Source organism: Ostrea edulis, chromosome 9 (genome assembly GCF_947568905.1).
Source record: "Ostrea edulis chromosome 9, xbOstEdul1.1, whole genome shotgun sequence".
NCBI lineage: Eukaryota > Metazoa > Mollusca > Bivalvia > Ostreida > Ostreidae > Ostrea > Ostrea edulis.
In genome coordinates this window covers 57,689,037-57,703,181 of record NC_079172.1, presented here as the reverse complement: position 1 = coordinate 57,703,181, position 14,145 = coordinate 57,689,037, and the positions used below count along the sequence as shown (strand labels likewise).

Here is a 14,145-nt window from a genome sequence, read left to right as displayed (position 1 = left end):
GTGCCTTCCATCAAAGGTACAGGTAGTGTATAGGACTGTTTTCAGCCATTTAAAAGGACTTAATTCAAAGTCCGTGCAAAAATGAGAACATGGAAATACATTGACATGATGACAAACGATTAATGTTCCTGTATGCAATAAATTGTATAATTAACATTAGATAAAAATGTACACAAATGCATTTCTCCTGTACATGAAATCAAATACACTGCCCTTCGTACGCAATGAAAGACATGGACCTCAACATGATTTTGAATTTATTGTTTTCATTTACAAATACTTCATTTATTCATCTCAATTTAAGTCAAAGCGCCCCCCCCCCCCCCTTTTGATAAAATGCAAATATGCATTACTGTTCATCTTAATACGTGGTCTTTATTAAGTTGCGACATTAATTTTAAGAGAAACATTTATTCTTGTCTATAACAGAATAAAGTTCAACTTGAATTTATATTCCGTTATCAAATTAACTGTACAAAAACATTTCTTTTTGTTTATAACGGAGTAAAATGCAAATCTGCATTACTGTTCATCTTAATACATATCATATATTCAGTTGTGACATTAGTTTTAGAAGAAACATTTCTTCTTGTCTATAACGGAATAAAGTGCAAATATGCATTAAAGTTCATCTCGAGTTTATATTCCGTTATCAAATAAACTGTACAGAAACATTTATGTTTGTTTATAACGAAGCAAAATGCAAATATGCAATACTGTTCATCTTAATACATGCGATTTATTCCGTTATCAAATTTACTCTACAGAAACATTACTTTACATGGTCTATAACGGAATAAAATACAAATACTCATTACTGTTCATCTAAATATATGGCATTTATTCCGTTATGAAATTAATTCTAAAGATATTTTTCTTCTTGTCTATAACAGAATAAATGGTACTTTCCTGCAAGCCAAATTTTAGTTTCTATGGATACATTTATTCCGTTATAAGTTTCATTGAGAATAAGGTAATTTCTAAAAATATAACTAGAGAGTGCATCGGAACAAATGCAAAAAAAAATGCTTAATTCTCATTGAAACACAATAAATAAAGTTCATAAAGTTTATATATATTTACGTCAATAACGTCAACAACGTCAAATATTATTAGCACCGTGGTGCTAATAACATGATAATGCCGCATAATCCATGAAACAAAACGATAAACTCCAGTTGTATTCCAACAGTAAATACCATTGTCCATTGTACAGACTGCGACACTCTTAGCCCGTGCCCATCAGCTATCTTCAATCGGGGGAAATATCAGAGTAAAATATTTACCCTGTATTGTGCATGAATCCTTATACCGTATGATTTACTGGTCAGAGTATTGCAGATTTATAAATCAGGAAATCATTTAGGTACATAAATTCTTTATGCATATATAATTTGCATATACAACACTGCAAGAGTGTATGATATGAGAGAGAGGATTCAACCGATGATCTTGTAATAATCGTGCTCTTATTAAGACAAATGATATTGTTAATACACTAAAAGAGAACAGTAACTCAATATTGCTCTACAGATTTATTTGATTCATTTAAAACACGCAATAATTAAAAATTAAACATATCTTTAAATAATGTTATTTTCATTTACTTCATTTTATGCTAATTTGGCGCTCAATAGATCTTATATATCTATGCCATTTTGTGATATTACATTCTGTGTTGAACTCGACGCAAATTGTACTTAATTGAGTTTATCATATTATGCGTCGTTATCAAGCACATAGAATCAAGGGGAGGGGACAAGAGTATCTGTCCCTGTCCCCCACCTTTAATAACAATATACATTTTTTTGTTATTTTGTAATGCAAATAACAGATATATTGGGTGACACCCCCCCCCCACTTGAAAGTTCTGATATAATAGTAGAAGACACACACCACCACCAATTAAGAAAATGAAGATATTATGAGGCGCTCATAGTAGAGGACTCTAACCACCCCATCCCACCCCCAACGATCGAAGAAAATGAAGTGTAGGGGGAAATTATTGAGGCAGTCAAAGTAAAAGACTCTTTAACCCCTCACCACCACATTAGGAATTTGAACATCGGACAAAACATCTTGGTTTGTTTGGGTTTTTTGTTTTATTTTATTGCTGTTTTCGTTGATCTTTTTAAGGTCTTCCGTATCAATGGAAGATCTACTGATTGTGCTGGTTAAGATTATTCTTATTATTCTTTTTTTTCCCCTTCTCTTTCCTAGACGCTAACTTTGAAGCTTCATATCTCGCTCATTTCTGCATGGATTTCGCTCAAATTTTCAGGGTTTATAAACTTTACAGAACAATTTTAAAATCATGTACTACATTTCAGATATTCCCTTCTGTTCACGAGTTATTCCCCTTTGAATGAAATTTTAGGGGCTTTGGTTTCCAGACAAAGGCTCCGAGACTGTATAAGCTTGAGCAGAAAATGCATTGAAAATGAAAAGTAGGAGCATTGTAGTTGTGCACATCGTTTTTTGTTTTTTGATGACAGCGTTCGAAATGGTGGTTGACAGGGTTAAAAAATTAGGACGCCTAAAGGAGCAAAAATTTACACATATTTTTCTTTGTATGTTTTAAACTAAAAATATTTTGTTAAGACGTGTAGAACAAAAGTTGTACAAAATATTAAGAGCTTTCTTTTGATATCCCCAACAAGGGGCTGGCCCCTTAAATTAGGGATCTGCGGATCTTCAAATTTTTCGCTTTATAACTCCAAAACGGTAAATATTTCGATATGGCTTTCGTTGGAAAAGTTGTTCTTTAACATCTTATTGATCTCATAAACATAATAGTTTGCTCGAGTATTGTGTTATATATGAGTAAAAGGCTTGACCCGCAAACAGGTATCCGTATCATTAGGTAGGTGAAGGGGGAAAAATATGCGTAAGACTTAAATAAACTTGCTTTAATTGATAAATCTGACTTCATGAAATGCTAATATTCTTTTAAAATAAGGTTTTAACATGATCTATGATTCCTTCAAAAATCATCTATCGACAACTTTCTTTTTTTTATTATTTAGTAGCTTTAATATAAACCAATCGTTCCAAAGAAAAAAAAAGAGGAAAAGGTTTTCTCTTCTACGTTTGTTATTAAAACAAGAGGTACTATTAGCAATGCTCACTAAGAATACCTCCCGCGTACCCCAATCTCCCAAAGGGTGTTGGTAATAGGTAAAACTTCAGTATTGTGATCCAAAAGGTATCTAGGAACACAGCATCTCCATGCGATGAAAAAAGCCGTTAAAGGATTTAAATGGAAACCATATTGCTACTTTGATATCCAGTGCGCGTGACCTTTGACTTTTTGACCCCAAAATCGATAGGGAACATCTTCATCCCATGGGTAGTCCATATATATGATATGGTGACGGTAAGTGGAAAGGATAATGCTTTAGAGCCCGGAAACCATTGCGTCTACAGACGGACGGACGGACGGACGGACGGACGGACAGACAGACGGACAACCCGATTCCAGTATACCCCCCCCCCCCCACAACTTGTTGCGGGGGGTATAACAACGATATATTTAATTGAAGAAACAAACCTTCAAGCATAGAATAACTCAGTCTTACATACACCACGGGTTTGTTTTTGTTTACAATTACGTAGCCGCCTCGGGGAACCATCGCGTGTGAACCAGAGCATGTACACAAAGTAAACATTGTCGTCCTAAATATAACACAGAATGTTATGTTTTTGATCATATTGGATTTTTCGAATAATTCAGTCTTTCCGGGATTGTATATACTTTTTTATACGTCCCTGATCTTACATGTACGTTTGATTTGTTTTAAATTCAAAACTCTAGAGCATTGAGTCAGACATCAATTTTAAATCTGCAATTTAATATACAGTTCGTTTCTCAATCATGTCTAATTGAATGTGTGTTTAATATCGGAGATTCATCGCTGCTGGAGTAGCGATCTGTGATTTCACACTACTTTAATTGAACACACAAGCTTTACTCAAATTCTTCGTTGTGAAAAAGAAAATGGATACATTTTACAAACATAACGAATTATTTCTGAACATGTTTTGAAATCAATAGTTTATAATCATGATTAAACCAAATCTAAACATGCGTATATAATATTCAGAAACCCATGGCCGACCAGTCTCATTTCAAATGATTTGTTGTTTTATTGTTTAAAAAACAATGACTTTGATTAAACATTGATTCAGAACTCCTGGTCCAAATTATGTAACTTCGGCACGTGCCCCTGGCGTGAAATGCGCTTTACAGAAGAATACAAAAGCTTCAATTTATGACCGTGCCCTCTCAATATGTATTATGCACAGCCCCCTATCTTTCTGCCTAACGAGATTTTCATGTTAACTGAGGCTGCATTAGGACCTGACCCAAGAGCATATGGTCAAGTTTAAGGTTTTTATGTCACACAGCGACGACGGAAGACCTCTCGTTGCTTTGCAACGAGCTTTGCTCTAGTTTAATTATCATTTTGAATGGCAAGAAATTTTGAAGAATCCAATTTTCCATTTTCCCCCTGTTGTAGCACCCCCCCCCCCCCCCCCCATTAGAAATGACGACACATGTCTGGTTATTACATGTACATTTTTTTTGCAACACATGCATGTATACTAATTGTATGGTGTAGAATTGCACCCTTTACCAAGTTTCCCTTCATTTACACGGTGTAAGGAATGGTAAACCAAAATCACAAAGACCAAGATATTTTCAAGCGTAGGAACTTCATTCACGAATACATAAATACATGTATTCAGAAAAATCGCATGCATGTATTGCAGGACTATAGCATATGTGTGTTTTAACGTTTCTGTAACATACCATAATGATTACTTTCAGGTTTGAGTGTAATTTATTCATAAATATTTTCATTTTGTAGATCTGGCGCAATGGATATATACTGAAACTAGACACACCGTTGTACGTCGAAATTTCAAATTCAAATGTATTCGATAAGATGTTAGTATGCATAAATCAGTAAAATTCGTGTTGAGGTTTTATTTGATATGATACAATGTAAATATACTGTAATGCTTTCGTAGGATATGCAAAAGGCAAGAGTATAAACATTTTCTTTTTTCATTATTAGTATCAATATCTATATGATCACGAAAAAACATTATGTAATTTATATCCGGATCATAACTGTGCTTCAACCTTCCGCTGTCTTCATCTCAGATCGGCGAATTCACGGAAGGCTGAAGAGACTGGATTTCAATGAATTGTCTTTTTATCATATCATAGACATGGTTATAATCATGTCTGAACACAGGGGCTTGTTGGATGTTCTCTTGTCTCTGTGTTCACGTGTACGTCTGCCGACCCACATTTTGATAAACTGTCACAATGTGACTTCATTTTCCTCTTTTTCGCTGTCTCATTTTCTGGCATGTCAAATCTTAATGTCGTTTTTTTTCTTTGGGGTTTCTTCTACTTTAACTAGTGGGAGGTGCAAATTTTTAGCTTTTTCTTGGATCTAGGCGTTTTTGATTTTTGACCAACTTCAGTTGAATCTGGTGCTGGATTAACTGCAATTTCAACATCATTCATTCGCGATTTCTTTTTCCCAGATTTTCTGTCACTCTGCTTCAAACTTTTGTTTAGATAAGGATCAGCGACCATCTCCTCTCTATTCTTGTTCAACAGAAAACCCAACAAACATCCTGACTGCGATGATGTGGTAGCATTGTGAAGAGGAAGGACACTGGAGCTTGTCTTGGCCTTTTTTTCCACACTTTTTCGTTCAGTGTTGTGCTTTCTTTTACCCGTTTTTTCAGCTATAGGCTTAATTCTGAATCACTTTCTTCTATTGATTCAGCATCTACATAAGTCATATTGTTTAATGTGTCCAACGGTTTCTTCGTTGCCATTATAGACGAGTTTTGATCATTCCTGAATTTTCTGAACATTGATTTAGTAACAAACTCAGCGTTGTGACTACTGTTTTGTTCCACACACTGATTATGTTTTGTGTTTGCTGACGTGGAATTATCATATTCCCATTTATGGGCATCTTGCGACGAATGTTCAATAAGTGCATCTCGCTTACGAGATGTAAGTGGACTTGTATGCATATCTTATTCAGTATGTTTGTCTGTAGATTGTTCTGCAGAAATCACTTGGGTTAAATAATCACCCAAAATGGCGTCGGAGCCGCATTCATTATGCAGCACCGTAAATAATAAAACGGTTCGAAATATCCTTCGAATTTCCCGCAATGTTCCGCACTAATTCACTATCCAACTGAAATTGTTAAAGTGTACTATTAAAGGTCATAAAACAAGGTTAGATCCAATTATATATAGAGCGTATAAAATTCCACAACCGATCGAATCTGGGTCAAACTTCGCATTGAATTCTGGAATTTGCTTTGCAATCTCACATGATCTCGATACTGACGAATTCAATGCGAGGAATGCTTATATCTATATAGGGAGGAATGCTGTGAGGAATATGCTATATTTTCTCACATGAGGAATGGGTGGGTTTGAACTGTCTTTTCCTATTCATCAATCTGTTTCCTCGTCGGTGCAGTTGTTACGTCATCGGAGATTGATGACCTGAATTTCCTGAATTATTTCTTCAGGAATTACTATTTTGTAAGGCATTTTAATTTTGTCTCCTGGTGGTTTTGCTTCAATTTGTAATCCACGATACCTGTACGTTGCCCTTGTATCCTGACATGGTAAAAGTTCTACAGTTGGTAAAAGGTATACAGGGGGAATCTATTTTTCTTTTCGCATCGCAAATAAGATGAATTGTTGGTATATGTATGATGTGCACGTACATCTTTAAGAGGATGTCAAGGTGCGATATTTTTTTCTTTAATCTTATTCATACTTTAAATCAGACAGAAATCCAACATACAATAACTTCTAGGAGCTTAGCTGTACTATAATGTTCACGGAACCATATACTCCAACTTCCAAACCACGAGCATAGAAAAGCAAGAATTTTGTAACATTTATTCAATGATGAAAACATAAGAAATGCAACATATAAATAAATCAAACATAATTGATGTGTCAAATTCAGAGGCACATCAAAGATTACAGGGTTGGGTGAGTGGGTGGGTTTTCATATTATCCAAAATGCTCAGCCACTTTGGGTGCCAAATCTGGAGTTTTCACACACACACACACACACACACACACACACACACATATATATACACCATTCTTTGTGAAATCAGTGGTAGACGAAGTGAACACCTTTTTTACAGATATGATTGGGCTAAATATTTTTGCACAGTCCTAAGTTTCATATAAAATAGCAGGGTATAGGAAAGCTTACGGTGCTAAACTCTTTATCATGAGTTTTATCAGGTTGTAAAATATCAATGATGAAAATATGTTGTGGAGAACTACTTTTGACTGATTGATTTATCGAATATTACTCACGTCCCTTTCGAGAATTTTTCACTCATATGGAGACGTCACGAATACCCGCTGCAAAATTTAGGCCTATGCTCGGCGCTTACGGCCTTTGAGCAGCTAGCCTAGGTAGGGATCTTTATCGTGCCATACCTGCTATGACATCCGAAGGACCGCCCCAATTAATCGCCTCTTACGACAAGCACGGAGGTACTGAGGATCAATTCTAACCCGGATTCGGACAATTCTTTTTGAAATGCACATTTCTTCAAATTGTAGAGTTGGGGAAAGGGGGTGGGTGGTTACAGCCGTATATGATGTTTATTTCTGTCCAAGTTGTAATATAATGAATTCCGTGAAGTAAGGTTGCATGTGGTCGTTTATACGTAGATTAAGAGATTACTTGAACAATGACCCAAAAAATAGAAATTTGGGACTGCGGATGGAAATTTTTCATGTTGAATTTCGCGCCATGAGAGGACCTGCAGAGAGTCGGATGGCCAGAGATGCACAATTTACGACTTTTGCGATGGCCCCGACATTGTTTTTCTTCAGATTGGAGGAAATTATTTGGACATGGGTAAACCATTGTGAACAGTATATAGAAATATCGGCAGTTTTGTATTTAGTGATGGGATTTGAAACGAAATCTGTAATTATAGGATAATTCTTTTGGAGAAAAAAGATTGGTTTTTATAATGAGAAAGTGGTTGAATTGAACAATGTGTTGAAGAATTGGACAGATGAAAATAGTGATTTTAATGTACATTTCCATTGGTAGCATGGATTTTGGAGTTCTGTAGCGTTCCTGATGGGGTTCACAATCGATGTACTCAGACAGACAACAAGCATTTGCACAAATTCCTACAGAGCATCAAGAGAATGCTGGACAACTCGCCCCCAAGACAACTCGCCCTCTCTTAGGACAAGTCGCCCCCTTCTCTTGAGACAACTCGCCCCCAATATTATATATAAATATATTATCACATTTTATTTTTATTTTATGTGTGTGTGTGTTATTTACACTTTTAACCCTATAGAGATACGTCTTTTTATTTCATACTTTAACACGAATGGTAAATTCTAATAGAATTATACACAGATTTGATTATTGCATTTCAGAAAAAGTTATATTTTTCATAAATCAATTGGCAAGGAAAATTATATTTGCTGATCTTCAGGTAATTGATTAAATGTCTCCAATACTGAGAAAATTTTGGGTTTTGGGGGTTTGAGTGGTTTTTTTATGTGTGTGGTTTTTTTTTTTTATCGATATAGTATACATAAGAGTAAAGGTGAAGCATGAATATTCTGATACATGTAATTATCTTTTAATGCGTTTCTCAACTAATTCCCGTTGAAAAATAATAAAATTCCCATTTTAGAAATTTTATATCGGCTTTGCTTTACTGATTCTTTTTACGCGGCGATTTCGAAGTGCAAAGAACTCTGATGATGAGTACCGCATAGCGTTTGAAGTAAAATTATAACAGCTTGGGGGAAATCAAACAATTAGATTTAACAACAGACGCAGATTATTGATAATTATACTACGTCAGCTGTAGATCAAGCTAATACTCTCCCTATACCAAACGCTAACTTAAATTGTTTCCGCTGAAATTATATATTTTACATGTAAATAAAAGTGATGATGAATTTACTGAACCCAAACACTGGATTTTCACTAAAATCTTTCGTCTTGCATAAAAAGACAGGAAGTTCGGTGTTTATGTAAACACGTCTTATTGTCTGTGATGTATATACTATCTATAAGTAATTCATTACTTTTTGCTAAAACACCTCTTGGATTTAGACCAAAAATGATAATCGTAAACATGTATGATATGAAGGAGGTAGATATCTCAAGAGAGGGGGCGAGTTGTCCCGAAGAGGGGGCGAGTTGTCCCAATGAAGGGGCGAGTTGTCTTGGGGGCGAGTTGTCCTGATACCCATCAAGAGAGCAGTTTTAAGAGCTGCCAAGGGGATATTCGGGTAATCGTTTTTAATGATCTATTATTTATTTAAACTTTTCTTGCCTTGTAGATGTTTGCAAAAACAACATGTTAATGGTTTCTCTATTACCTGAGTTATATCTACATTTCTGGAAATAGTACTGCTATGATCTGTGTTCGATCATGAATATCGCACCCATTTTCTGAATATTGTGAGCTATTCTTGTAAATTGGGGGTTATGTAATCCGGTACTTTATAAACCCATTTTGTTTGATCACATGATCAGATTCTTGTTGGGTATTTTGTTCATCTTGTAGGATCTCTTGATCAAACAGATTTTTTGCATTGATCAATGGGCATATAGGCCCAAGATCCAATATCATTCCTATAATCTTTGGATCTCCTTGACATCATGACAGTTAGACAGGTATTTTCCATATCATTCATTAAATTTCATCATTTATATAAACATGGAAATACATTGAGCTTCATGTACAGCATTAAAAAGGCCTCAAAGTTCATGTCAGTTTATCTGAGGATTAACTATTATGTTTTCTTGGGTTTCACTTATTTTTCTTACATTTATTTCAGAGATGTAAAGGAGGCAACAAGTAACAGGGGTTCCCAGTGAACCCAGACAAAAAATATCAAGAATAATTGGTAATTCACAGAGGAGAGTGTCCGCCATCACCCATGTCACAAAAGAAAATTCTACTGATAATGTGGTTACTACAAACATTGATTATGACAAATTGGCAGATGCTATTTTGAAGAAACAGAATGTCAAAGGAAAATCACAATTACCCCACCCAACACCATTCAATTACATGAAGCAGGATCACCTGAAGTATGCTCTCTCTCATGCCAGACTCAGGACTGCAACTGACACATTCTGCACAAGTAACAGGATCACTGAAGTATGCCCTCCATCAGTGCCAGAATCAGGACTGCCACTGACACATTCTGCACCAGAAACAGGATCCCTGAAGTATGCCCTCTCTCAGTGCCAGACTCAGGACTGCTACTGACACATTCCGCACCAGAAATAGGATCACTGAAGTATGCCCTCTCTCAGTGCCAGAATCAGGACTGCCACTGCTACATTCCGCACCAGAAACAGGATCAAAGAACCCCACCCAAGATTCCAATGTACTAAAGCAAAAACAACCCCATCTCAGCCAGTCATTGGTTATCAAACCAAATCCCAACCCACCTCCCAAAAGCCAAAACCTTCCCAGCCCAATAAATCCTAGTCGGTTAAGTCAACTTTTAAAAGGGTATGATTAAAATCTACAAAAAGTATCCTATTGACGGTTTTTCACAGGGCTTTGACTTAGGATGCTCTTTATGCTCAAATGCTAGATCATGTGATAGTCATTCATCCGCACGTAAACACTTTGAACAAGTCAAACAAAAGTTACAGCATGAAATTCAGTGGGGAAGAAATCAGGGACCTTTTCAAGAACCGCCTTATCCTGATTTAGTGTGTTCTCCATTAGGTGTGGTGCCAAACTCTACTCCTGGGAAATTTCGCTTCATTCTTGACTTGGCTTTTCCGTTACAATATTCGGTTAATTCTCCTATCCCAGATGAGGCAGCTAAGGCTCAATATGATACCATCTTTCCAGCAATAGAATTAGTTAAAAGGTTTGGAAAAAAAACTGTATTATGGCGAAGACAGACATAGAGGATGGTTTTCGCATAATTCCCATACACCCTAGTTGCTACATATTGTTAGGAATTTGCTAGGAAGGCATGTTTTATTATGGTAGATATCTACCCATTGGGACTGGAGGTAGTTGTAGAATTTCTGAAACTTTTAGTTGTGCCCTGCAGTGGATCATGTGTAGTAAATTTCAAGTAGGTGGAATGTCTCGTATGATAGATGATTTTTTTTCATTGGTGGAAAGGGTTCTACAAATTGTGAAAAGGATTTGAATCGATTTATTTCCATGTGTACTGAAATTGGTATACCAATCAAACATGACAAAACTGTTTTACCATCCACGGTCATTATTATCTATGGCATTGAGATTGATTCAGGGGTTATGGAATCAAGGTTACCCATTGAAAAAATTGAGAAGATTCGTAATCATTTACAATATTTTACAAAGGAAAAAAGGTTAGTATCACCGAGTTAAGATCGCTCCTAGGTTTACTGAATTTTGCAACTTCTGATATTTCAACTGGGAGAGCAAAACGGTTGAAAATGCAAATATATGTATTTTAATGAAATATTATGTTTATATATGGGCTGGCAAACGGACAGACCAATATAACTGAAATGCAAACAGAACTTGTATTCCTCTAAGGAGAAGCCTGTGACTAAATTTCGGGGCAATATCTGTATCTGTAATGAAAAAAGTCCAAAAAACTGTTTGACATATTTTAGCCCGAAAGTAGGTCAAGCCAGCTTAAAATGTAAACTGAACTTGTATTCAACTGAGAGGAAGCTTGTGACTAAATTTCAGGACATTATCTGTATCCATAACGAAAAAAGTCTGGAAAATTGTTAGACCTACTTTTAGCACTAAAGTAGGTCATGGTGCGCCAATCCAGCTGAAATGCAAACTGAGCTTGTATTCCTCCGAGAGAAAGCTTGTGACTAAATTTCAGGGCAATATCTTGCATCTGTAACGGAAAAAAAAATCCGGAAAACTGTTTGAATTACTTATAGCCCTAAAGTAGGTTAAGGTGAACCAGTCCAGCTGAAATGCAAATTAACTCTTACGCTTCTTGAGAGAGAAGTTGTTATCAAATTGCAAAGCCGTAATATTACATGCATTTGTTACGGAAAAAAGGTTTGAAAACAAGACCTCGTACGGACAAGTCAAACTGACGGACAGACGCACGGACAGCGCAATAACATAATGCCTCCCGTGTAAAGACGGACGTATAAAATGAAAATGAAACGTTTCTTTCAAAAAGGTATTTGTTTCTTTCTTGCATATTAATCGTCAACATGATATATAACAGCTGTTAGCTAATGATCAGTGTGACGGTGTCTCTATTAACAACTCAACGGCGTAATGATCTGAGGCAGGAACAGTTTCCCCTGGAATCAGATTATCGAACACCCTCTACAATGAATAATTAATCAAACTTATAGAATGTACAAACTTTTTGAATGTTGTTTCTGACCACAGACACGACTTTGAAATAAGAGTCACATTAGTTACATGAAAATAAGAAGCAAAATTTCCTAAATGAAACGCTTTTTTGTTTGATAAGAACTTGGATCATTAACTTAAATTTTAATATACAGGTTTTACCATTGTTTTGTATGTTGCAATATCACCCTCTGGCGTTCGAACCAAAACTTGGTCAATGATTGATCCGCTGTCAATATCCATTGCTAGAGGATTTTCCAAACAATAAGTGCATGTCGTTTCGAAAGTGGGCATGAACATCTGACTTTTGTAGTATTTGTATGAATCTAAAACGATAAAGGAGTAAACAATAACATCAGTTACACAATTTAGATTGAATTCCAATAATCCAAGTAGATCTCCATCTACCCTGATTTCTTCTATGTTATTTTGACCTAGTATATGCAAATCATAACAAGTTAGCTCACCTGAGCTGAAAGTTTAAGTGACTTTTATCTATCGTCTGTTTGTCCGTCCGTCTGACCGTAAACTTTTCACATTTTCATCTTTTCAGAAACCATTGGACAGTTTCAATCAAACTTTGTACAAATAATTCTTGAGTGAAGGGGATTCAGGTTTGGTGAAATGAAGGACATGCCCCTTAATCACGAAAAGGCAAAAATAGGGTGGGGTCATTTAAAAATCTGAAGAACCACTTGGCCAGAAAAGTTGAAATGTAAATGAAAGCTTCCTGACATAATTTGTTAAAATCATACTGCGGAGGTAAGGTGGGGTCACAATAAGCGACCAGAGTTTTACATATGAATATATAGGGGAAATCTTCTCAGGAATATATAAGGGAAATCTCAAGAACCACTGGAACAGGAAAGTTGAAATCTAAATGAAAGTTTCCTGACATAGTGCAGATTAAAGTTTGTTAAAATCATGACGCCCAGGGGTAGGGTGTACTACAATTAGGAACCGCCCGGGGGTAGGGTGTGCTACAATTAGGAACCGTCCGGGGGGTAGGGTGTGCTACAATTAGGAGACCGCCGGGGGTAGGGTGTGCCACAATTAGGAACCAAAGTTTTACATGCTGATGTGTAAAGTCTTTCAAAATATTTTGAAGAACTGCTAGGCCAGCAAAGTTCAAATATACATGAAAGCTCTCTGGCACAGAGTAGAAGTTTTTGAATATAGCTTTGTCCTTGTCTGTCTGTCCGTCCGAAACTTAACCTTGCTCATGACTTTTGACCATTCCTACGAAGGATAAAATCGTGTTTTTAACGCAGAGTACAGCCAACCAGTACGGCAATTTACTACGGACAAAATAAATGTCCGTGAAAAGGGGTTAGAAAGTGGCCTATATTTTTCTTTATGCAGATAATTCTTAAAGGGGAAGGTAACCCTTATCACATATTTGCTTTTATGAATAAAGTATTACTTACTGATATCGTAAATGACAGTCTTTAACAACAAAAATCTTTGCTTATCGATTAAATCAATATTAATCTATCATATGTTTTAAATTATCTGCCGCTAAGAGAGAGGCCATTGAAGTTTATTTTATGACGTCACACCTTCGGTTTCGGTTTATTTAATCAGTAGCACTGTAAACATGGGGGATATTAAGACTCTATAACATCACAAAAACCCAAAGCAGACGCAAAACATGCAAGTCTAAACCAATAAGAGAAATGAACAACTGGAAAGATAATGAGCACTTTATCAATGTTTT

At 36.0% G+C, this 14,145-nt stretch overlaps 1 protein-coding gene across 1 annotated transcript in view; it reads right to left on the bottom strand.

Annotated features, from left to right (window-relative positions):
• Positions 1-12,232: 12,232 nt before the first annotated feature.
• Positions 12,233-14,145, bottom strand: part of LOC125660040 (uncharacterized) — a 34,609-nt gene continuing 32,696 nt past the window's right edge. The window contains exons 8-9 of the mRNA XM_056149689.1: positions 12,591-12,754; positions 12,233-12,398 (exon numbers count right to left, since the gene is read on the bottom strand). Coding sequence (XP_056005664.1) covers positions 12,309-12,398; positions 12,591-12,754 — 254 coding nt within the window. The 3' untranslated portion in view covers positions 12,233-12,308. The remainder of the gene's footprint in view (positions 12,399-12,590; positions 12,755-14,145) is intronic.